Below are 27,345 nucleotides of genomic sequence, written 5' to 3' on the forward strand. Positions count from 1 at the left end.
TTGTTTGACAACTTCAGGAAAAATATATAGGAAAGAAAAGGGATCTATACTTTGTTTTTGTTGATCTGGAAAAGGCCTCTGACAGAGTCTCTAGAGAGGTGGCGAAGTGGGTAATGAGAGAGCTTGGGATCGAGGGGTGGCTGGTTGGGGTGATTTTGGGTATGTATTTGGGTGCTTGCATCCAGGTAAGGGTGAATGAAGATTTGAGTGATGAGTTTTCCATGAATGTTGGTGTGCATCAGGGGTCAGTAGTCTCTTGTTGTTTATCAAGGTACCTGAAAGCCCTCACGTGACTTCAGAAATGGTCTCCCGGGGTAGAGTAAGCTGATGATTTGGTGCTGATTGCAGAGAATGAAAGGGAGGTGAAGGAAAGACTTAGGAAGTAGAGAGATGGTATGGGGCACAAGGGCTTAAGAGTAAATGCATATAAAACACATGTAATGGTACCTAAGGCTGGTGGCAGTACAATACTGTTAAAGAAGAGGGAGAGTGACTATGTGTTATCTGCCACAAGGGCATGGGAAGTAATTCCATCTTGTAAAGTGATTGTGATAAGTGGGCACATCAGAGATGTAGTGGTGTTAGAAATAGACTGCAGATAGGGCTAATTTCATGTGTGTGGTGTGTCAGGGAAAGCATGTGGAGACTGTCAGCTGTGAATGGATTGGTCTTGCTGGTGAGTCTCTCGCATGTGTGGAATAGTTTTGTTATTTGGGAGACATTTTATGTGCTGGAGATGGGGCTGGAGCTAGCTCAGTAGCTAGAGTGAGGAGTGGTTGGAAGGAGTTCAGGAAGCTGTTGCCTCTCCTGACACTGAGAGGGCCCTTCCTCCGTGCTAAGGGATCTTTGTATGCGTCATGTGCTAGGAGTGTAATGCAGTATGACAGTGAGACCTGGGCAGTAAAGGAAAAGGATATTCACAAGCTCAAACATACAGAAATAGCAATGATTAGGTGGATGTGTAATGCGTCTCAGAGTGTGAGGCCTGCCAGGGCTAGGTTCACGATGGAAGAGTTGAGAGGTAGGATGGGACTGGAGAGTATTAGTGTGGTGATGAGGAGAGGTAAATTGAGATGGTTTGAGCATATGGAAAGGATGAGGGATAACAAATGGGTGCAGAAAGTGAGAAGTGTTAATGTTAGGGGTAGGGCTGCGAGAGGTAGACAGAAAAAGACCTGGGACGGGATCACTGAATGTGACCTTAGGGATAAAGGACTGAACAGGAAAGCTCCCAGAGATCGAGCTGCACGGAAAGCCACCATTAGATGACCAAGGCCAACACATGCACACATGTTGGAGCCTTTAAAAACAAAACAAAACAAACAAAATGAATGAGAGGGATATGTTTTTATATTAGCAGTACATGGCTACTGGTGGCTGGGACAAGAAATATTGAAATATAAAAGTAAGAGAATGGGTGCAATGGTCAGGCACAGGGGAGACATGAAGCTATTGTCAGATTCTAGCTAAATGACAGATGCCAACATCACATACTACTGTATATGTAATGATAACACTGAAAATAAAACTACATTCCTATAATACACCTGCTGGACATGAATTATTAAAATCACATTTACAAAGGAATAACAGGATATTGTTTTGGTGTGTGTGTGTGTGTGTGTGTGTGTGTGTGTGTGTGTGTGTGTGTGTGTGTGTGTGTGTGTGTGTGTGTGTGTGTGTTCTTACCTAATTGTATCTTTACAGGAATGAGTCAAGCTCAAACTGTCCCGTGTCTTACACCATATTTATCATACATATCCTTAAAATTGTGAATTGTTTTGGCACACACTATTTCATTCAGTAGTGCATTCCACTGATCAATTGCTCTAGTTGGGAAACTAAATTTCCTTACGTCTTTATCACCTCTCTTCTTATGCAGTTTTTTGCAGTGTCCTCTTGCTGATGGTTCCCCATAGGTTAAGTAATCATTTATGTCTATTTTCTCCTCCCCTGATATGCATTTATATAGCATAATCATGTCACCTCTTTTCCTTCTCTCCTGTAGTGTTGGTAGATTCAGTTTATTTAGTCTTTCTTCGTAGCTTAGATCCCTTAAGCTTGGTACCCATCTTGTAGCGGCCCTTTGAACTTTTTCAGTCTTGTCTATGTGTTTTTTGAGATGAGGACTCCAGACTACTGATGCATACTCCAGGGCTGGTCTGATCAATGATGCTATTATCTTTCTTACCATGTCTTCATTTATGTATGTAAACGCTATTCTCATATTTGCAAGCAGTATATACATGTTCCGTACCTTCTCACTGATGTGGTCAGCCGGAGATAGTCTGTTATTGACAATCACACCTAGGTCCTTCTCTCTTTCTGATGTGTGTAGGGTTTTATTTCCTAAAGTATAATCCCAATCAGGTTTTTTCCACTTTTACCAAACTTGATTACATGACACTTGTCCACAGTGAATTCCATTTGCCATGTATTACTCCATTCATGAAGTTTATTTAATTCTTCTTGTAGCTCTTTACAAGAGTCTGTGTTAATAATTCTTCTTTGTATTTTTGCATCATCTGCAAACATATTTAGATAGCGTTCATTTCCAGTGTTACTGCCTATATCATTTATATACACTATAAACATGATTGGTGCCAGCACTGAGCTGTGTGGTACTCCACTAGTCACTTCTTTCCATGATGAGTAGTTTCCCTTTAGTACTGTTCTCATTTCTTTTCTTATGAGAAAATCTTGCATCCAACAATACAGTTGCTTCGAATTCCTCCTTGATGGTACAGTTTCCATAAAAGTCTTTGGTGTGGTACTGTGTCAAATGTGTGTGTGTGTGTGTGTGTGTGTGTGTGTGTGTGTGTGTGTGTGTGTGTGTGTGTGTGTGTGTGTGTTTGCACTGGTCATGAATTATTAAAATCACATTTACAATGGAATAGCAGGATATTGTTTTTGTGTGTGTGTGTGTGTTCTTACCTAATTGTTCTTACCTAATTGTATCTTTACAGGAATGAGTCAAGCTCGTACTGTCCAGTGTCTTAAACCATATTTATCGTACATATCCTTAAATTTGTGAATTGCTTTGGCACACACTATTTCATTCGGTAGTGCATTCCATTGATCAATTGCTCTGTTTGGGAAACTGAATTTCCTTACATCTTTATCACCTCTCTTCTTATGCAGTTGTTTGCAGTGTCCTCTTGCTGATGCTTCTCCATATGTTAAGTAATCATTTATGTCTATTTTCTCCTTTCCTGATATGCACTTGTATAGCATTATCATGTCACCTCTTTTCCTTCTCTCCTGTAGTGTTGGTAGATTCAGTTTATTTAGTCTTTCTTCGTAGCTTAGATCCCTTAAGCTTGGTATCCATCTTGTAGCAACCCTTTGAACTTTTTCAATCCTGTCTATATGCCTTTTGTGATGAGGACTCCAGACTACTGATGCATATTCCAGGGTTGGTCTAATGAATGATGTTATTATCCTTCTTAGCATGTCTTCATTTATGTATGTGAATGCTATTCTCATATTTGCAAGCAGTGTATACATGTTCCGTACCTTCTCGCTGATGTGGTCAGCCGGAGATAGTCTGTTATTGATAAGCACACCTAGGTCTTTCTCTCTTTCTGATGTGTGTGTGTGTGTGTGTGTGTGTGTGTGTGTGTGTGTGTGTGTGTGTGTGTGTGTGTGTGTGTGTGTGTGTGTGTGTGTGTGTGTGTGTGTGTGTGTGTGTGTGTGTGTGTGTGTGTGTGTGTGCATAACAAAACAAACAGCTCTGATCCAATTTTATGCAAACCTGATGGAAGGACTGATGGTCAAGCAAGAAGACCTACTACTTTTTTCAAACAACAGGCCACTAGGCCAGGTCAAATTCTGACCTAGGAAGGTCAACTTCAAGTTTTATCTGATATCGATCAAAGTGTGTTCAAGGACTGAGGGCAAGGCAAGAACACTGCGATTTAATTTTGAAAACAATCAGCCAAAGGTCAAGGTCAAAGTCTGATCCGTGTGATTGCATGTGGACAAAATAACTACTACAGTTTTTACCTGATTTGGATCAAACTTAGTAGAAGGGTTGAGGATCAGCCAAGTGGTTAACTTTTAAGTTTCTGAAATGTTCTGCAGTCATCATCAACAGTTATTCTGGTTGGATAAGCACTTCAAATCTCAGAGACTATTTTCTCACTGGCAGCAGAACTCAACATCAATCTCTGAGTGGCCAGCTTCCCAAGGACAACCTCTCCTTAGTGGCACCAATATTACTGAATGGCTGTGCTGCACATTTATAGAAATACTCCTCAACCCCCTCCCTGTCCCCCAAAAGGAAAATGATGGACTCCAGGAGAGGGACAGCATCAGCAGGTATTCCACTGAGTTCACATCCAGATGAGCCTGGGACCACTATAGCAATCACAGATATCTTATGAGTGTACAACTGCAAATGCAAAGGTGGTTCACTTAAATGCTATGATGCTCAATGTTAGCTCAGCTGGCAGAACACTACATGAACCACATAGATCTTCCATCACGACCTGGCCCAGATGTATATCCTTTTACAGCTTATTTTGCATGGCTAGATAGCAGAAGATAATGCTGTAGCTTGACATCCTTTTGACAGCATTTTTCATGATTAGCACTATATTCCAGTGTTACTCTCTTGTTACAGATCAGCATTCAAGTTGGAGAGATGGCTTTTTTAGTCCAGTTTGAGTAAAAGAATACAGTATGCCTCTCTTCACCATGGAGGACAATTACAGTTAACAGTCATTGTCACCTGGGTTGAGAGGGTGTTGCAACTCACCTGGGTGCAACCAAGCCTCATCCTGCTCTAAATAAGGGTCTTCTTCATCCTCATCTGCATCATCCACATCTAGATCCCCTTTCTTGAAAATGGCACTCAGGAGCATTGTCATCAAGAAAATCTAAAAACACAGAAAGAATAACAGTATGAAAGAGAGATGCATGTGTCTGACAAAACAATCTGGAAGAAACAGGGTAAATACAAATAATTGATAACAGATGGTCATTTTACCAAGTTAGTGAGGAGGCTCACATTCACTGTTAATCCATATTCATAAAACTGGAGCCACTCTTAGTTCTTTACCTGGAGTATTCTTATTTTTTCAATTGCACATCAATTCACTTAAAACAATAAAGATATGATTACCTGTATTGAGAAACTATTGGAATTATAGGAAAATGTACCTAGGTTCAACATAAAAAAAGATCAGTAGGGAAAACTCTGATCCAATGAGATTACGGTCACAGGTGCATAATGTAAAAGCCAAGTAAGAGATGAATGAAAAATGACAAAGTATATTCCTACTTACCTTAAGGGGCTGGATGAAGAGAACAGAAGAAAAGAATGAGACCACAAGTGATGTGACCCACTTGGTGGTTTTGTTATTACCAAACTGGATGCCATACATCAGAAGGAAGAAGACTGAGACAGCAATGCAGGCGGCCACCAAAAGCCAGGCCACTATAGCAAAGAACCATGGCAGGGTGAACCTCTTCTTTTTCTTCCTGTCAGCCCCAAAATATTCAGCTTTAATTTTTACTAAATTTTCACTGTGGTGTTTGGGGAAGAAGAGGTTAAACTGGTGAGACCAATTAAAGTTAGAGGTTATCTATTTACTGTAATTTCGGAATGACAAGCCACGAAAAAAAAAAAAAAATAAATAAATAAATAAATCAGGGTTGGCACCAAAGTGGGTAACCCGGTTTTACCCACCCAGGTTTTTTCAGTAAAACCCACTTGAAGAAACCCACTATTTTACCCACATTACTGGGTTTTTAAAAATAATGTATTTAATACCAAATTCAGTTTTATTTGATTAAGTGGTTATATTTTTGCACACAATATCAGAAGTAAATAATAGCTACTTAATCATATTCTATTTCACTGGTTAAAAAAACACATCACCATCCATCCATCATCCAATCCCACATTGCCCCAAGAGGAGCGTAGGAACCCGGGGCTAGGCAGTTGGTCCTGACATTTAAGATGAGAGTGACCAGCCTCACTCATCCCTGAGTGGTATTACATGAGCAATCAACCCCAACCATCTCTTGGATATAAACCTTCATCGGTTCAATCCGATTGGAGTGCAATAATTACCCACATAAATCACCAGGTGTCAAAATTTGGTTATATAGTTACCACCCAGCATAGTAAATGGTTTCCTGGTGCACAGGAAACCATTTGGCTTGTCACTCAGTGTAGAGTCACCCACCGGCAGAAGGAAGAGGAAAGAATGAAGGAAAGAAAAAAGAGGGAGTGTAAAGTTAACCGTAGGAAGAAGGACAAGGAAAGAATGAAGTAAAGGAAGACAGAAGAGGATGGCAGGAAAGAAGGATGAAGGAGAGGAAAGGGCAGACTCCCGACAGCAGCACTACATCGAATGAGTGGATGGTGAGCGCCCCCACAACATCACCAAGTATTTATAATATTTTGGAAGCATAAACTTAGTGGGAAAAAAAAAAAAAAGCTTATTACATTTCTCATCACCAACATAAGTAAAACATGTTCTTTGCAAATATGAATGTTGTTCTTTGATTTTTTCAAAACGATTCATAATACCGGTACTTCTATTTTTCTAATAGCTTTTATAACCAATATCCTTTTCTTTTGAAATGATAATGCTTTTGTGTCACAGTAAATTATGGTTCTTGTCATGTTACCCAACCAATATAACATAAAAACCTTTTTTTTTTTTTTTTTCAAATAAAAATGCAATTCTTTGCCTCAGTGATAAAATAAAAATGACACTTCACTTCTAAATGACTTACCAACATGAAATAGTAATATTTCCTGAAAAATAATAACATTATTCCTTACTGGTGGTAGGTGGTGGCGACCATCATCCACTCACTTGATGTAGTGCTGCCTACTTCTTCCTTAGCCTTTATCATTCTTTTTCTGTGCCTGTCGTCCTCTCTCCCTGTTTCTCCCATCTCTCTTGTCACTTATTGCTTTTCTTTCCTTTACAGGTGGCTTTACATTGAGTGACAAGCCAAATGGTTTCCTGTAAGCCAAGAAACCATTTACAATGCTGGGTGGTAACCATATAACCAAATCATACGTGCTCCCTACGTGTCAGCAAGTGGGCTGGTGGAAGGTTAGTGCCCCTCCCCATAAAACAAATAACTCAAAGTCAAATGGCCATCCCTTAAGGGATTATGGCGTCTGGCAATAGATAGATAGATAGATAGATAGATTCCTTATTGCAATTTCAAAAAATCAGGTCAAAGTTTTCTTCATCTTAAGAATATTTTTACACTGCTTTCCTTCTCAGCAGATTCAGTTTTTATACATCCACATGTAATGTGGTGAATACAAACTTTACAGCCAGCACTACCTGTCTCTAATTTTAAAAGTTTTAAAACTAAGAGTAAAATTGTTGTTGATAAATGTTGTTTTATTAAGGAGTGGGATAAATTTGTTATATACCAGTAATCGTTACTGGAGTTAACTTATACTATATGTTGTCTCATATCATTACCAAATATCAATAATTCTATAGAAATAGATTATAAACATTGCTTTCTTTTTAAAATAGATGTATTTTATAGGCTTAGGTATTTGGTTACCAAAAGCTATTATTACTTCTAAGATAATGTGTGAAATCACTTTTGCCACAGAATTTTCAATAACAATTATTTAGAAGATTGAGAAATGCAAGTATATATAATTACCAAAGAAAGGAGAGTAGCGAGGCAAATGACTCCTTCTACTATTGTGTAGTGTGGACTGATCTTTGCCAGCTCATGAGATGTGCAGTGCTCTCAAGCCTCTCATGTTGAAGCATGTTTTGCTGTGTAGCAGGCAGCCCAAAGATAACAGCCAAAAAGGTCAAAACATGATTGTGTTCATTTCCCTCATTCAAATAACTGTGTGAAAAATAAGATTCTATTGGGCTATTCATAATTATGTACAGTGGAAACATTATTTTATTTGAATTTAAGGTAAACTTTGAAAAAACCCACTTTTCCCCATTTTTGGGGGGGTATTTTGTGGGGAAAAAAAAAAAAAAAAAAACGAAAAACCCAGGTGGGTTGGGCTTTAAAAAAAAAACGGGGTTTTTTGCCAACCCTGAAATAAATAAATAAAATACTGAGTGCATGTGGATGGGAATAGTTACAATATCTGAGAGAGGCATCAATACCATTTAGTCAAATTTATCAGTTCTGCGTTGTTGTTATTCCTCAAACCAGGTCCATCTGATCAAGCAGACCTGCCAACCACAGGCTTGTTTTCCAATAGGTTTCCAACATTGTTCATGATGTGTCTGCATCTTACTGTGGCATGTGCTGTGAAGAGCTACATTATGTGTGTGGTATTGTGTGAGTCTGTTCTACAAGCTGGGCATGTGTCATCTGTGATTCCAGCACACCCAAATCTAAGCTGATACCTGAGAAGGGCTGGATAATGTCCTGCTCTAAGCCTAGCTAGGTGAACTCAATCACCTGTATTTAGGGACACCTCCGATAGATGGATGTCAGGAGGGGAGGCTTGGAGTATGGTGATGTGATCAAGGTGTTGTATTGTCCTGTGTGTCAAGTAAGTATGTAGGTGTTTCTTCATTGTTAGTGTTGGAATGTCTGGAGGTTGGATACTGTTGGACAGGGTTTGATAATATTTGTGTGGAGATTGCTTTATGTGCCTGGGTGCATTGTGTGTTTCTGTCATGTAAAGACAGAGGTGTTGTGTACTGTAACTGGCTTCTTCACAAACAGAGTGTCCCTTATATCAAGGGAGTCTCTGATAAGGAGGACTTTAGTTTCTGAGTGTAAGTGGGCTGTCGGAGTCTTCTGATGCAGCAAGTAGTGATGTGTATAACACTGCTCTGCATGGTTTGCAAGATGTAGTAGTGGGTATTAGATAAGATGGCAGCTCATGCTGGGGAGATATAGGAATCAAATATACTGTTTGCAGAGAAAGGAGTATATTTCTTTTGTTGCCCAATGTCTGGCCCTATAGTTGCCTGAGTGCACTGAGTCCTGGAGTGCACCACCTCTTGAAGTCTTGTACATGATCCTTGAAGGTGAGTCTGGTGTCAAATGTCACTCCAAGGATCTTAGTGGTGGGGGGGTGTGGCACACGTGCCTTGTCAAGTGCAATGAGGAGGAGGGGGAGTACTTGTGATCATATTTACTGTCGGTGATATGTGTGGTGGTGGATTTAGTTGAGGCAATGATCAGCCTGTTGTCCTCAACCCAAGTCTGCAGTGTGTTAAGGTAGTCCTGTTGCAGTGTACAGGCTGTGTCTGCAGTGTGGTATGGTTGTTACAGTGACATCATCTGCATATGAGGCAATATATGTGGGTGGCTGTGGTGTGGGAATATCATGCATGCATAAGGCAAAGAGCATAGGTGAGAGAAAGGAGCCCTGTGGAACTCAAGTAGGGAAATATTGTATTACATGATGACATGCCATGGAATGTTACATGTGCTTGTCAATCAGACAAATCATTGCCAAGCCAATGAAGGATGGCGCTGTCCATGGTGTTTTGCATATCTTAGTGAAATGTATGCATCAGGAGGGAGTATCGAAGGCTTTAATAATATCTACTGTTGTGAGAAGTGTGCACTGTGTTAGTGCCGCAGAGTTTATATCATCTGATGCTTGTTGTGCGAGATCAGTCAGTAAGGTGTCTGCAGGGTGTGGTGCTCTGAATCAGTGTTGTGACGAAGCAAGAGGAACATGGGAAGTGACTGTTGAGAATGAGGTGTTCAGAGTTATTTTGGACGTGTGCTAAGTAGTACAATATTATGGGTCATTCTGAAGAAGGGAGTGTTGGGTCTTTGGTTTAAGTAGCTATAGTGATGACTGTTCCATGTTTCCAAACAATGGGAATGCTAAAGTGTGCATGGTAGTTGCTGATGTTTGTGAGGGCCTGAATTCCTTGTGGTCCTAATAATTATGTCTCAGGTGTAGGAAGCTGATGCCATCTGACCCTGTGCTTGTAGAGTTCTCTGCTTTCTGAATAATGTTAAGAGTCTGTTCTGGAGTGATGAACCTTGCACTGTATTTGAAAGGAATGGACTGTCTATGTTATAAGGGTTGTTTTTCAGACTCATTGTAAGATGATGTTAAGTAACTTGTCTCCAGAGAGGTTTACAAGTATGTCTGCTTATTCCTCATATGAAGGGATGTGTTGAGTGTTGGAGGTGATGGTGGTATGGGTCTTGGAAATGCACATTTGTGGTTTAGTGATACTGTTAAGTATGGTACAGCCATACCCAGCAATACAATCCCCCTCTAAGCGATACCCCACCTTAGCGGTATAAAAAATTAACACTTCCTGCCTATCGATGGCCAGTCCCTGGTTATCCGATTGGTTTTTATAGGATGGGCTTTCTTAAACCAATTTTGATGATGTTATAGACTTAAATTTTGTTAAGGTTGATTTATAAACTATTTTTAGACTCAGATTAATGTGTTTTAGTCATAGGTGGAGTGAACACTGCCATTTTGGGATATATTTTACTAAGTTTAATTTTCTCCAGACTTATTTTTGATGATTTTCACATTTCATTTTTAGGTTTAGGTCGGTTATAACAGCTTTTAGGCTTAGTTTAGCTTGATTTAAAGCTATTTGGGGTTTAGGTGAGCTAGAAACTTGTTTTTGCACTCATCTGGGTAGGTTTTGGATGTGGTTGGGGGGGGAGGTGATCACAAGGCTCCCAAACGCATTCCTATACTTTCTACGTTATAAAGTCCCCATTTAATGATACCCTGGTTCAGCAATGGGTTTTCCCAAACACATCTCATCGTTATAAAAAGGACTGCCTGTATTTTGTATGGCTGATAGGGGTTATTGGAGTTCTGTGTAGGAGTGTGTGAGGGTGGTTAAATATCTAAGATGTACTGTATGTAACTAATCAGGTAACTCCAAGGTATACTTTTGATTAAACCACCAGTATCTTCGCTTGGTATCATAAAAACCAAGTCTACTCTTATTCTTAACCCCTCTGCTGCGTATAGAATTCCAGAAATGTTGATTGGTAGACTGCGTCGTACATTCTGGAAGAGCCACGTGAAATATTGTGAACTTTTCGGTCATTTTTTGCATCTACCGCGTGCTTATGCTTGATGAGTGGGTCGTAGATCGTCAGTGTGAAGTGTAAATTTCGTTCGACAAATGTTATCATGTTTGGTTAGGTGTAAGTGTGTCAAAACACAAGATACAAAAACAATTTTTTTAACCAGTTTTCCTGCACCACAAACACAGGATATGTTTAGGGCCACAGCAGCCTAGGGGTTAACCCCTTAAATACTGTACTATGTACAATTATCACTGTTTCCTGAACTTCGTACCTAAAGTCCTATGTCCCATGATCATAGCATGGTTACATAAAACTGGAGAGCTGTAACCCTGCTTCTTTTATGATGTAAATGGTACCTAGCCAATGGAAACTAAGAGATTTGGTGGTGGGAGACATGATCCGGCCCCTCCCAAGGTGTAGGGACCCCCCCCCAGGTCATCTCTCCACCTCCCTCTGCTCCATTGGACCCTGCCCTCTGTGTTCCCTCCCACCCAAACTACCCCCCATACCCTCTCTAGACTGTATTGGCTGTGTGTGGCAGGCATATTCCTTCCCTTTCCCTCCTGATGTCCTCCCACGCTCCCTCCACCTCCTTTTTCCCCCCTGTATTTCTCAAGGGCATCCCATTCTTGCTCATTGCGAGGAGTAACTTTTATTTTATTTTTGACAGTTGACTGGGTGGTAACCAGTTACCATTAGACATATGAGAGTGAAATATACATATTCTAGTGTGCAAAACCAAGCTCTTCAAATCTATAAAACCAAAATTTACTTTGGTGCAATATTTTTTTTTCTCTCTCTCTATATATGTGAGGGGTAACAATTTTTATTTTTGAAGTTCTTTGATGGTCAATATTGTGGTAACCATCAGTCATATGAGAGAGAAATATACAATTTAAAGTGTGTAAACTCAAGCTCTTGAAATCTGCAAGAAAATTTTTTATCTTGGTGAAAGCTGAAAAACTGGAACCTTTCTGTGGTTCTGGGGGTAGGCGGGCTGGGAGATTTGCATACTTAAGGGGTTAAGAGGTAGTGGGTACATATGCTTATCTCCAACTTCTCATGGTGTAAACCTCTTGTATACTTTGTGACTGCAGTGCCAATGGGTATGCTGCGACTTAACTTCTAACTGCCCATTTCTTTATTTTTCTTTTTTATGCTCCATTCACTTCTTCTACAGGAACCCAGAAGAGGCTATCAAGCCACTTACATCATCACAGAGACATTGGAAGTGGTGGCTACAAGAATTATCTCAGACTCAGTTTACTGAGGTGGGGGTGAATTACTACCTGTCTCCATTTACAAGGACTCATGAGGCGTGATGACGATCTTTTTATGTCTAAAATACATTACTCTCTCTCTGAAAGTGAAGATACTACATCATTGAAGTTTTCTATGGGAAGACTAGCTATGTCCTATTCGCTATGTCTATTCATATCCTGACTTCCATCTTCATTACTTTGCCCCAGTTCTTTGGCAGCTCTGTCCACTAGCACTGTGTAAATATTCAGGCCATTCTATGCCAGCCTGGTCTTTTTCTTCTTGTTTGCATTCCTTTAACCACCTTCTTTAAACTCATGCTATTTACATTATTGCTGCTCATGGATTCCCAAGTAGCTGCTTTACAACGGCAAGCAAAAGAAATGCGAGCACACCTGTGAACAGCTTTAAAGACTACTATGATAAAAAAAAAAAAAAGTTTTAGGAAGTGGAAATTAAAGGAGCTCAGGCTTGTTTTTGGAATTAGAAATAGATGAGTACAAGTAGGGTTAGTACAGGGAAGCTGGGTTGTACTGCAACATTGTAGATATGCAGCAACAGAATCCAATTTATGAAATGATGGCAAACCAAAATTAAACTAAATCTGTGTTTTAAACTTAAAAATAATCACTGAGCATGTACTGATAAAAAAAAAAAAAAGTACAGTACTGTAAAACAGATTCAAAAGCCCTAAATTTCCACAATAAATGCTGCATTCCCTAAGTGTAAACAAATAAGTTGGTGGAGGGTTAGTGCCCCTCCCCTTAAAAAAACAAACTCAAAGCCAAATGACCACCCCTAACGGTATTATGGTGCCTGGCTTTAGACAGATACAGTGTAGATACGAATGCAAAGGAGGATGGAATCAAGAATCCTTCCAGGAGCAAAGTAAAGTATCACTGAAAAAAAAAAATAAAAAAAAAGTGCACACCCTAAAAGTTTATAGAAAATTCAAAAGAGAAATGTATAAGGGCATTTTCAACTCACAGCAGGAGCAAAAATATATAAATAGTGTAGACATGAGCAAACTAATAACAATGGTACTGCCAAAGGATGGTGCTTGGATGGTCCTGGTCACAGGATGATGCCAAAAGGTGGCACAGATATTTAGTGAGAAACTCTGGGAGAGGTGTGTCCTCCTTTGACTGCATTCCGGAGAGTTAATGAAAGACTCTGAATCAGTTTCCATGGTCTGAGACATATTCTTCTCGCACCTCCTCTATATGCTAGAAGTGGTGAAGAAAGTCTGATCTTTCTTTCAAGTGGCTGTCTCCACATAACATGGGGTGGTCTCGGTTGTTCAAACATTCCAAATGGATGTCACCTATATAGGTTTACATCTGAGAGGTACTGGAATTTATTGCCCACATAAACACTAGTCAAGGATGAACATCTGGTGTTTGCCTTCAATGTCTTGACTGAGTACCCAGGCACTGGGCCCCTACACTACTGGTAGACAACAAAGGATTGGATAATTGACAGATAGATCCAGCTATCCACCATCCAATACTTTACCACCTCATCAGGAACACAGAGGCCTGAGGCTAGACTCAGAAAGTAAAATAGATATCTCTAGAAAAAGGAAAAGTTCAACACTCACTCCTTCTTCTCAATTATGATCATCCTGTTGCCATCCTGTACTGAGCGTCGCTGTTGTTCCTCATGCTCCACCAGAGATTCCTCATCCTCTCCATTCTTAGCTCGATGGGCCATCTCTGATGGGGATTCATTAATGATACCAGATACAATGTTGAGCAGTTGTAGTCAAGTACCCCCTTCAATCCAGTGGCATATTTTCTATTTTATTCTTGCTGTTCCCAAATGACTGCATTCACTTTAGGTTTGGCCTTTTCTTACTGGAGAAGGTTAGATACAGCCATCATTGAGTTCTAAACTGAACAAAACTGTCTGGAGGTGACAGGAATAAAACAGAAACGATGTCACTGAATAGGTGGGGTTAAGCATCATAAATGTCATACCAATAGTCCTTCATCTTTAATCTATATGTCTGCTTTTAAAAGAACAGACCTACCCTTACACATCAACTCCAATAAAGTATGGTTCATTACAGCAGTGTCTCTTTAACTTTTTGTTGCCCTGCTTGGAAACAATTATGTAAGATAACCTTCATATGTGGCTGCAGCATATGAGACTATACATATTGCAAGTTATGATGCTAAGGGGTATCATGTTCTCTGTGCTTGCAACTTTTGCAATTTGTCTTATCAATGACACTAACAAAATATTCAAGTTCACTTCATAAGGGCATTCCAGTATCATCTGCACAAATGATACAAGAATTCATGGGAAACACAGAGTAATTAACTAAGTGGCCACACTCACCCCAAGTCAGGCACGTCAACTTGTTCTGGTTAGGTTGTACAGAATAAAAATACCAGTATCCCTCATTTAACATGAACAAAAATAAACTGATATCTTTTGTGCCAAAACCTGACATGTCCACTCAAGAATTTTTACAGAAATCTCACCATATATTTAAAAAAAATTCATACAAGTAAATGTGGAGAGAATGGAGAATGAAAGACTGACTAAGAGGGTGTATGTAGGTGAGGTGGAGGGAGGGAGAGGGAGGGGTAGACCGAGGATGAGGTGGAGGGATGGAGTTGAGAGGTATATGAGGGAGGGGGGGGGTGAGTTGGGGGGAGGGTAGTCAAATGGTGGGTGACAGAGTGACTTGGAGGCGTTTTGTCTGTGGCCACCCTTTGTGGGATTAGGGTGTCGGGCTATAGATAGATAGATAGATAGATAGAAATTTATTTTATTATTTAAGGATGTATACAAACTGGGTGACTTGGTGCCTACTTCTGTTGTTTATCAGAGGTTGTGCAGGAAATAGCCATCAGTTGATCACATGAAAAACATCCTGAGACAAATTGTGCCATAATTATTCTCAATATGATCTGTGCATTACAATTCTGAATGATAATTAATATTTTCTGAGCTCAACAATAACACACATTATGTGATATGAGTGAAGATTAACATAAACATTGTCAGGAACTGAGCAGAAACAGCCAAAGTAAAAACAAAACCTTACATCACTAAGTCAAAGGGTGCCATAACTATCTTCAATATGACCTGTTCACTGCAGTTCTATATTATACCAGTACTTTACATGACCAGGCGGTGACTGATTAAGCATCACCAAAAGAATAAAATGCAGACAGAGGTGACACCAGAAGAAGGTAAACCTCGCATCTCATTGCCTTACCCAGGTCCGAGTAAACCTCACAAAGAAGCGAGATTTCCTCACCAACCAAAGCCTAGGAATCAACTCTACCTACTGCCTGTATTATAATACATACCAGCACTACAGTATGTATTCTTATGCAATACTATCAGTCAAATGCCCCAAAATATAAGAATTTAGTCAGGGGTAAGACAGGACATCTGGTTGTTGCTTAACCCCAGTTTGTCTGGGCATGTTGACTTGTTGACAAGTAAGCAACTGCTTCTAAGAGGCAGTCCTATAGGTTACAGTTCAGTACATACACCATGTAGGGATCTGGTGGTCCCATGTGGTAGCCAATGCTTCGTCCTGGTTGGCTCAGGGTTCTTTCCATGGCATGGTGCAGATAAATATGAGGAGGTCTAGCTCCTGAGTGGATGCCACAGCTGCTCCACTCAGGATGCAGAGCACCACCATGTGCAGGCTTCTTGTCAGCACCATAAGGAGATGTAATGTCATATAACCCTTGCCAAGCTGCAGACCTCAGATGAAGCACAATGAAGGTCTGCACAGGCCAAGCTGCAAGCTCATGTTAAGTACAACTTACATTGGTTATAAAGCAATGACTCAAGGAAGGTAAACTACCTTACAAAGAATCAGCCCAGCATGGAATAAGAGTAGCTGATCTTAAGCTTATTCAGTCCATATCTGCAAAATCACAACTCTCACATGAGGGTCCAAAACTAATTAAGTGCAGATAAAATGGCCTCTCTTTACAACACTGCAGTGATATGTACAATACAGTATACACCTCTGTTTTCCTTACTAATCTGATATCTCACCATTTGCAACCTATGTTTATTTTCGCTGAACAGTTATATTTTGAGTTCTTCCATTTAACCTAATGCACAATGTACTGGTACTCTGAACTGTACTTTGGTATCTATCTGTCTATCTATCTATCTATTGCCAGATGCCTTAATTCCATACAGGGTGGCCACAAACAAATTGCTTCCACGTCACCCGGTCCCCCGCCATTTCACTGCCCTGCTCCCAATTCACACACCCCTCTCCCATATACCTCTCCACTCCATCCCTCCATCTCATCCTTGGCCTTCCTCTGCCTCTCTCCCCCTCCACTTCACTCACATAAACTCTCCTTGTCAGTCTCTCACTCTCCATCCTCTCCACATGGCAAAACCACCTCAATGTGTTTCTCCTAATGTTTCCTATCACATCTACATCCACACCACAATGCTCCTTCACTTCCTCATTTGTCAGTCTGTCTCTCCATGTGACTCCACAGGCTCCTCTCAAATAACTCATTTCCACTGCTTTCACTCTTGACTTGTGTCCCTCCAACAACGTCCAAGCTTCACGTCCATATACTGTATAGTATATACTCTCTCTCTCTTACTTGTTTTGCGGACGGCAGCCTCAATGCGTGACTTGCGTAGCTTTCTAGGCCGGGATGTGCGGAAGAGGTAGACAATGATGAACGAGGGCGGGAACACAATCAGGTTACTTATCACACCAACACCAATCTGGGCAAACAGTGATTTTAGTTATTTGGATGTCTGTGATGACTAGAATGATTATTATGTTTTTTTATTATACAGTCAAGTACAGTACAGGAGAAACTGTAATGAAGAAAAACCCTTTTCTTTATGTATTTTTGTTTGTTCTTTCCTTTATAAAGGCTCCAACATGTTTGCATGCACTGGCCTTGGGTGCCATCAGGTGACCAAGGCCAACACATGCAAGCATGTTGAAGCCTTTGTAAATGAAATGAACAAATGAAACCAATTACGAAACAAGAAACTTAAGAAAAATTTTTGGAAATTATACTAGTTAACACACAGGCCTGAAAGCTGTTTATTCATATTTTAATATAAATCCTAAAATACAGTATACTAGGTTTTCTCCACAACACCATATATAGCATTCTAACTGTAACTGAACAATTTATATTCCATGCAGTTGCTACTGTCATGGTACATTATATCATAATATCAAGAGTATAAGTCATCATTCCTCATGACAATTCCTAATTTACTGAAGCACTGCTGTTTGTAAAATATTCTTTCTTATTAAGAAACAAGATTTTTCACAATCCCAACCTATTTTTCTCTCATACTGAGAAATATGGAGACAGCCAGGTTCATCCGGATATGAACCCAGTGAACTGCAAACTGAAAATTCCTTTCTCAAGCAGTCCATCCTCCTCCTTCCAAAGGATAAGGATGAAGCTGACAGATATTTGTGTAACCAGGAACCAGAATGGCCCATTCTATTGATGCCACCACGTGAAGGCAACCTTCTCCTGCACCTAAGACATCCATTACAAAGAAAAGTTACATACTCACCTATGGGACCACCACTGGGATTTTGTGACAGTCAAGGAGACTCACTTCAGGCCTAAAAAGGCTAATGCCAGGTTTTTCACAGCTTCACTAAATGCAGTAAAGGCTGAGGAACACTCCCCCACACTTTCTATTTGCATCTGGAACTCATTATTGTCGATCTTCAATTAATATATCAATTTTCAGTGTGCTCTTCATTAGTGTGGGCGAGAAAACTGTGAATCCTTACTTACGCAAGTAAAGAATGGCTACTGTATAATGTAAGGCAATGTGATGTCACTCTCGGCTAGAAAGGAGCATAACTGTGATTACCTTCTTGTGAGCAGTGTTTATAGCACTGGAGACCATGTTTTCACAGCAGCCTTTTGAGTCCCCAGTGACATACCATTCATCTTGATACATGAGGATATCCACACGCAAGTAAGCAAGCTCCCTGCCCAGGACTGTCATCAACTTTTCTTGCTGATTATGTTGAGTCCAGAGTTCCAGAAAATTAGCCATCCATTTTGAATGATGAGGATGTCCATGCTCCTCAGAACTGTCTGCTTACATCCCTCCACCACCACCAAAGGCGCATAGCACTCATCCAGCAACAAAACCTCGTCCTTTTCTGGCCAGCTCTCTCATGCATGAGTTAACCTTTACTCCCAGTGTATGCAACAGGTTAACTCTGGAACTGTCTTCTATCTATCTATCTATTGCCAGACGCCTCAATCCCGTTTGGGGTGGCCACAAACAAATCGCCTCCACGTCGCCCTGTCCCCCGCCATTTCACTGCCCTGCTCCCAACTCACACCCCCCTCTCTCATATACCTCTCCACCCCATCCCTCCATCTCATCCTCGGCCTCCCCCTCCCTCTTCCACCCTCCACCTCACTCACATACACTCTCTTCGTCAGTCTTTCACCCTCCTTCCTCTCCACATGGCCAAACCACCTCAGTGTGTTCCTCATAACGCTTCCTATCACATCCACATCCACACCACAAAGCTCCTTTATATCCTCATTCGTCAGCCTGTCTCTCCACGTGACTCCACAGGCTCCCCTTAAATAACTCATTTCCACTGCTCTCACTCTTGACTTGTGTCCTTCCAACAATGTCCAGGCTTCACTTCCATACGTTAGAGTTGGTATCACAATACTGTCATGTAGTAACTTTTTTACTTCCATGCTCACTTCCCTGTTCCTTATCACTGCTTTCAAGGAACCAGCAACTGTCTTCCTCTGTCTTTTTCCTTCTGCCTATGACCTCCAGTCTTTCAAACGCAGTGTGTCCAGGCATCTCGAAATGAATGGACCTTGAATTTGGCTCTCTATATCTTGTTTTTGTTTTATCTTGGAGGGAACAATCTTAAAGGCTTCTGGACTTTGGTCTCTTCTTCCTTGCATTAAAAAAAATAAAAAATAAAAAAAATAAAAATAAACTCTCCTTGTCCAGGATTGTCATCAACTTTGTGAAGATCCTTGCTGAATATGAGTTCAAGTGGCACAACCCTGAATGGATAGCTAATGCAGCCCATGGTGAGGCTAAAAAATTCTGGTACAGTATATGGGTGAATCAAGTTACAGAAAAACCTCACGGATATGTACTGGTATGAGGTCAAGCACAAAAACAGTAATGAGATGAATGCACATTGGGAAGTGAAATCCAGAATGACGTATTTTTCTACACTCTCCTTCTTCTAAGGGAAGAGACAGGATGGACAGACCCTCTCTTGTGGACAGGCTTGACAAATGATGTTAGCCTCTTCGAGCTTGCTCATGTACTCCAGAACAGTGAAGGCCATCAGCAATGATAAGATACTTTAATATGGAGCCAGTCTGCTCCCTTTCTAAAAACCACACAGTTTATTTCCATAAGATCTTCCATGCCCTATACACTTTTCCATTTAAGACCAATTTTTATAGAAGGGTTCAGGATAAGGCAATGATAAATGGATCTGATTTTGAAAACAATCAATCTGAGGTTAAGGCCACAGAGAAAGGTCAAATATCAAGGTCACAAGACAGGAGCTCAAACAGTTTAGGCTGACTTGAACCAAACTTGGTGGAAGTGTTAAGGGTCAAGGAAGAATGAATTACTGTAAATGTATTTTGAAGGCAACTTGTCAAAGGTCATGACAATATTTTTTTCCCTGGATGCAAACTGAAGGTATAGAACAATCTTAGTACACGTGTTTGCAGAACACAATACACCTAGTATGTACATGGTTGATGATCTACAGTTCCTATCTAATCTGGAAACATGGTACCTATGCACAAACGTCAAATGTGGGCCAAATCCATTTTCTCACTGAGTACACAGCATTTCACTCCATCACAGTGTTGAGATAATGGTGTCACATCAGGGTGCAGTGTGATGTAAGCTGCTTCTGCACAGTGATGCCAGTGTCTACCTTTTTTTCAGAGGCAGTACTGTGTTCTCACTACCTGACTGTGCACTGAATGTCAATTATGCCCAACAATGCCTTCCACAACCAGATAATGGAAGATTATGCACAAGATGAATGTTAACGTAGCAAAGTCGTACAACGGAGGAGAGCATAACACTAGTACAGGAAAATCCATCCACTTGAATGAATCCATCAATTAAACAATCCTCAGAAATGAAAACAATATTATGGATATATGGTAAGTAGGGGTGCTCACCATCCACTCACTCGATGTAGTGCTGCTCTTGGGTGTCTGCCCTTTCCTCTCCTCTGCCCTTCTTTCCATTCATTCTCTTCTGTCTTTCTTTCCTTCATTCTCCACTTTCTTTTGCCTATGGGTGACTTTACACTCCCTCTTCTGTCTTTCTTTCCTTCATTCCTTCCTCTTCCTTCTGCCTGTGGGTGACTCTACATTGAGTGACAAGCCAAATGGTTTCCTGTACACCAGGAAACCATTTACTATGCTAGGTGGTAACCATATAACCAAATTTTGGTGCCTGGTGGTTTAGTGGTTAATAACAGCACTCCAATCGGATTGAGCTGATGAAGGTTTATATCCAAGGGATGGTTGGGGTTTATTGCTCACGTAATGCCACTCAGGGATGAGTGAGGCTGGTCACTCTCATCTTAAATGCCAGGACCAACTTACCTAGTCCCGGGCTCCTACGCTCCTCATGGGACAAATGTAGGATTGGATGATGGATGGATGAATGGATGAAAATTTATGGGGCTTTGCAGATGAATGGTCCATGAAAATGAACAAACCCCACCATAATCATGATGGCTTATGTCCAGAGGTGTATATACCCTTGAATTCAAGGCACATCTATGAGCAAGCCAAGCTGTTCTACATGACATGCTGTATAAAACTCGGAGTGGAGGAGCATCTATTAATGGCATCTAATGGTTGACTAATGCTGTTCTACATCACAAGGATTTCAAGAAGGTTGTTCAGAGAATGGGGAAGAACTGATGACACTGAAGTAAACATACTCCCTGGCATGCTGAAAGGCATCACTGAGAAGAAGGGCTCCACAAGAGACCACATTCATTTCCATCCATCCATCATCCAATCCTATGTTGCCCCATGAGGAGCGGAGGAGCCCGGGGTTAGGCAAGTTGGTCCTGACATTTAAGATGAGAGTGACCAGCCTCACTCATCCCTGAGTGGCATTACATGAGCAATAAACCCCAATCACCCCTTGGATATAAACCTACAGTACACAGGCTCAATGCGATTGGAGTGCCTTAATTACCCACTAAACCATCAGGCACCATAATCTGGTTATATGGTTACCACCCAGTGTAGTAAATGGTTTCCTGATACCAGATTTATAAATCAGGCAAAACAGGATTTTCGTGGAAGGTGATGTCAGTCAACACATATTACTAATAAACAGACACAGGCCTAGGGTCGCATGCTTGACAAGTCAAAGATTATAGTTACGTTCTGTGCTAATCTGTCGGGCAGGCAATGTCATTTACATCTGGCAGCATCCACGATGTTACAAGAATCTACAGAATATGGATGGCTTTCATGTGTACCAGCACACCTTGATGAATGGCTGGATAACAGGACATATCAGCACAGTAACTCAAGGAAACATTTACTGAAGACATGAATGCAAATTTCAGAGCTAGAGTTACTATTCATTGTTTGTTTCTTATGGACAATGATAGCTGTCACCTATCTAACCAGGCTGACATACATCCCCAAGTGAAAAGTTCTACAGTATTCTTGCTCCATAACATGATGCTGCTAGTGTAACAACTGGACCATGAGATTTTATCTAATGTCAAGAACTTTTAACGAGTGTGGGCATTTAAACACCTTTGTGCTATGATTGATATAGGAGACTAATTCTCATCTTAAATGTCAGGACCAACTGCCTAGCCCCGGGCTCCTACGCTCCTCATGGGGCAACGTAGGATTGGATGATGATGATGATGATGATGACTTCAACAAACAAATGGGAGAAGACACCAACACTGATCTAAAGTGGGATGAGGACGACAAGGATGACCTGCTGCCTGAGTGACTTGACGAACCTAAGACGCCACAACAGCCTGAACCTGAGATGACTGTTATCAAGTTTTGGAGTCGTTCCTCTCTCAAACAAGCAATAAACTACTTGCTGGAGACACGAGGCAAAATCAGCTTAACAATGATGAATAACATTTAGCATGATCTTGAGTCCCGTATGTGTCTTTGTAATGAAGATGCAGCAAGACAGGTGCAGAAAGTGGATGTGTCACCTGAGGCGAACACGTCAGCCATGTGGACTATGACAGGATGTGATGTGATCAAAAATGAAGAAGAATGAGGAAATAAATACTGCAAGGATCACAGAAACTCTTGAGTCAAGTGTAGTATTCGGTGATTCCATGATGATGACTGATTCCTGACTGAGGGGCAGTCTAGTCAGAACAGCCAGATGTGTCACCTGATGAACTTTTAGTGAGATGACTGAACAACATCTTAGTAGGTGTCAACGTCTTTACGGAAATTTTGAGAAATAATGAAGTATCAGTATGCCAAATTCTTTGTGATAATATGTGCAGTGGTTTTAAAAAGTTACTAAGGTTTTACATACAGATACAGAAAGTGTTAATATGAGAAAACACTTAAGAAGCAATTTTTTAGAGTTCCTGAGACTCAAGGAGGATCAACCAGACAATGAATCCCCAGAAGAGAGTTACGCAATGTTAGTGGCAACAGGCTGTACATAATTGACATACAGGTACACAGATTTGGCACACTTCTTGGTCTGGCTAGACATAGTGCTGGTTCCCTGATGTCAGCTGTATGATCATACAGGGGAGACAGGTGTTCACTTCCCACAATGGTGGCCTAGATCATTCCCTGCTCACCATTCCTCAGGAATGCTTGGCTGCCCTTAATATAATTCACCTCTCATTTCCTGTCATTCTATGTAGGTGCTTTCGTAGCTGCTGTTGTTGTTATGGCCCACACTCATCTGAATGTGGATCCGGTGGACTGCAGGAAACTCACCACTTCTGCCAATCCATCCCAGAGATCGTGTGTTGAAGTAATGTTGAAGGACTGGTTTTGTTGTGAAAGTGAGGTGCATGACAGAATAAGTGGTGTGGTGTGAAAGGATGAATTACAATGGAGGGATGGTGGACTATTTGTGGGATGAGTTTTGTGTTGGTACTAATGCTGAGAGGGGTGTTGGCCACACAGAAGTTTGGTTTAGTGAATTAATATATCTTTAGGAAGGGCAATAACTGTGAAATGAATGTCTGGTTAGGGCTCATGAAGGATAATGTTTGGCTGTAGGTTTTGAAAGACAGTAGCGACTACATGTTTCTATTCTCTGAAGGAAGTGCCTGTGTGTTTTCAAGGCATCAAGACTGCATGCTGCCTTTGTACTGATACTGCCCGAATACTGAGAAAAAGTCTATGTTCTTCATGTGTTATTTACTACAGAACAAAATGGAGCCAGCTTTACTAAGATCTAAGACTCCTTACCACTGGCTGAGGCAGAGTACTGAATCATCTTCTCAACTGTAACTCTTTTTACCCTGAAGAAATTACTTCATCATCATCATCCAATCCAGTGTTGGCCCATGAGAAGCATACATGCCTGGGGCTAGGCAAGTTGGTCACGTAATGCCACTCAGGGATGAGTGGAATTACGTGAGCAATAAACCCCAACCACCCTTTGGATATAAACCTGCACCAGCTCAATCCAATTGGAGCACCTTAATTGCCCACTAAATGGAGGGTGCCACAATTTGGTTATATAGTACACCCCCACACAATGTGAATCACCTTCAATGCGATGTCAACCCAGAAAATGCTTATTTTTATCGAATGCGAAATATGCAAATCAAATTTCCCAACATGCGAACCAGCTGTATGATTCTAAGGCAAAAATGGACTTCCCACCATTTCTACAAGTGTCAGGCTGGACAATGCGAGTCAGTCACACGAAGGCAGGTGACTGGCAATGAGCCAGATTCAAAATGGTGGGTGGCTGGCCGGCTATCTGCATGCCATCTATCAACTTTCCTGGGTATAAATAAACACTTCTCCTCCATATTGCCACGAGAACACATGTTGTACCTCACATCCTGTGGTCCGTTTTAGCATCATAGCAGTACCCACCTGTTCATCATGGTATCAGCTGCTGACTTTGAAAGCTTTAACTCACCTCTACGAGCCCTCAGCAGTAACAGGGAGAGTGACAACGGGGTGCCCTGCCCCGCGGGGCAAGAAAAGAGCCTCGGATACCCACCCCCCACCCTTCTTAACAAAGCCAGAAGTCACTTAAATAAAGGTACATGGTGTTCTATTTCTTGTTTTATTTGTTGAGCCAACTAAAAGTACTATTAGACAAAGTATTAGCAGAGCACAGTAGGCTGGAAGGGGACCCGAAGACCAAGCTCTGGGTGGGCTGTCCACCGTATATCATTTTTCCCATAAGTCCTTTGGTTCACACAATGCGAAATCATAGAATGCGAGGGTTTCTGCCACCCATAAACTTGCATTGTGTGAGGGTGCACTGTACTGTACGGTTACCACCCAGTGTCATACATGGTATCCTGGTGAGCAGGAAACAATTGGCTTGTCATTCAGTGTAGTGTCACCCGTAGACAAAAGGAAGAGGAAAGAATGAAGGAACGAAAGACAGAAGAGGAAGGATGGAATGAAGGAAGAGAGGAAAGGGCAGGCACTAGAATGCAGCACTACACTGAGTGCATGGACGGTGAGTGCCCCCACCAACCACAGCCAATTACCATTAATCTCAAAATAGACAACAAGAAAACAGGGGCTCAACACAACTCAAAAAGCAGACAGAATATTAAAGGGAATATGTGGGTGAGTTAATGACACTCATACTGTAAAGGTATGGTATTTCAACAATCTAGTTCTCACGGCGATGATGAAACGCTGGATCCACTCAAGTTAAGATGCAGTTCAGAGCACATACATTTAGTCAGGAACCAAGAGATAGGTACAGTAATTCTCAGTTTGTTATGGCATTTTGAAGTCATTCACACTCTTTGCTTCAGCCTGCTTGGTCTCAGATGCAATTTCAACATTCTTCAAATGCCTGGAAGTCACTGAGGGTCCTCTTCTTCCTAGTAGGTGTTTGTATCTCTCTCAATGCAAGGGAAAAATATATTCCTGGTACTAGGGAGAAAAAAAAGTAAATTCAGTCTGTTAATGCCGTTTTTTTGTCTGTTCTGCTTAGGAAGAAACTCTCGTACTAAGAGGATCATAGCAATTAGAAACAGAGAGCATAACATCACTCACTCACTTTTTTTATCCTCTCTATCTATTTGCCCTGTTAGTCTGTCATAAATTATTCAATCAAGCCATCTGTCTGTGTGTTTCTCACCTGCTCTGGTGAAAGACTGAAGGGTCCAAAGTTAAGTCCAGAAGTTCTTGGTTTGTCTGGAACTCTCTCATACCACATGGCATTCACCAGCATTGAGAGGAACAGCAACGCAAAGCAAGAGGCCACACGCTGACATCTGTAAAGGGTATTGTGTCCACTACAACAAAGCAAATTCAAATAACATGATATAAAAGTTACACTTACTGTATGTATTTAACATAGCCCATCCATTCTCCTAGTAGCTTTACCACATAGGTCAGCCATAACAGATGAATCATTAAGTCTCATTGTCTCTAGTCATCTGCAACAGAAAAGGGAGTGGCCACATCACCTTTATACACAATCGGTAGAGAGGTGGCCTGTAGTCCTAACAGACCCAGGTTCAAATCCCGGCTGGGGCAGGGAACAGTTTAAGGATTTGAATTTCATTAAAATCAGGCTTTACTGATCTACCAGAAGACCCGCCGACATGTAAAAATAACCCCGCTAATACCAATACACCAGTCCTGTATGAGACAGCCCTAGCATGTATTCAATATGGACGGTGGGTATTAGCGCCGAAGTGGTGACATGTAGAGGTGTATGGTATGTAGGAGGACTGCTGGGCCTTGATAGCAGGCTGTGAAGCCTATGCCCAGAGTTGGACACATAAAAAAAAAAAAAAAAAAAAAAAAACAATACACAGAACAATACATACACAATGAAAACACCACAAAACAAAAGCAGTGTAAATCAAAATACACAATGCCACATGAAACATGAAATATGTGGCCTCAGTGAAAAACATCTCATGTCTAAACATTCAAACAGAGGATAACCATGCGACTCTCATTTCAGAACAACTGGAATTCCTCAACATGCTAAACATCCAGTACACCCTTACATGACACCCACAAGAGACATAACAAAGCCATCTCCATTCCCAACCTCAACTTATGTATCCCTAAATTAACCATTCAGATCACCTGTATAACATTTCACAACCTCTCATCTGACAACCTCCCCATTATCATATACCACTCCAGCACAAGCAAATCCAGTCAAAAAATATGGAAAAGTTCACATATTACATAAAGGCACACAGGACACAATTCACACAAGATACACAACAAGCACTAGAAATTTTCCACTTGAACTCTTTTTCCAACTACTGACAAAGTGATCACAATCTTCAACAGAACCAATACTACAGCCGGTAAATCACACATCCCTAGTGGTAGCTACAAAATACTTCCATACTAATTACTCTTCTGAAATCAAACAATTTAGCAATGGGAGAAACAGAGATCATACAACGTGACCTCAGAGATGAGGGACTGAAGAGAGAGGGTGCTAGGGATCAAGCACTGTAGGAGGCTGCTAGAGATCAAGTAGCTTTGAAGGCTGCTAGAGACCAAGCAGTGTAGAAAGCCATCATAAAGTGACAAAGGATGATGCATGCAAACATGCTGAAGCCTTTATAAACAAATAAACCCCAACAGAAACAGATCCATCAACAACCTTTACATACTTTCTGAAAACTGATCACAACATGCAAAAACAGTCAACAGGAACAACTTTGTATATACCATTTGGTATATCATTCAGAGCAGCATTTTCGGGAAGATACCTGTAATAAAAAACATCCACACATCCATAAATTCACCCCCACCAACCAATGCAGGCTTAATGAAAAATGAGGAAACCAACCCCAGCATGAAAGAAAAAGCTGACAACCTAAAA

At 41.0% G+C, this 27,345-nt stretch overlaps 1 protein-coding gene across 1 annotated transcript in view; it reads right to left on the minus strand.

Moving 5' to 3' along the window:
• LOC145392059 (uncharacterized) overlaps window positions 1–27,345 on the minus strand; it is a 286,089-nt gene that overhangs the window by 58,853 nt on the left and 199,891 nt on the right. Inside the window, exons 46-51 of the mRNA XM_080266515.1 lie at window positions 25,624–25,759; window positions 16,864–17,004; window positions 15,780–16,025; window positions 13,871–13,983; window positions 5,289–5,484; window positions 4,756–4,880 (exon numbers count right to left, since the gene is read on the minus strand). Coding sequence (XP_080122641.1) covers window positions 4,756–4,880; window positions 5,289–5,484; window positions 13,871–13,983; window positions 15,780–16,025; window positions 16,864–17,004; window positions 25,624–25,759 — 957 coding nt within the window. The remainder of the gene's footprint in view (window positions 1–4,755; window positions 4,881–5,288; window positions 5,485–13,870; window positions 13,984–15,779; window positions 16,026–16,863; window positions 17,005–25,623; window positions 25,760–27,345) is intronic.

Source organism: Coenobita brevimanus, chromosome 21, assembly GCF_032717465.1.
Source record: "Coenobita brevimanus isolate Jiangsu-jjx chromosome 21, ASM3271746v2, whole genome shotgun sequence".
Taxonomy (NCBI): Eukaryota; Metazoa; Arthropoda; class Malacostraca; order Decapoda; family Coenobitidae; genus Coenobita; species Coenobita brevimanus.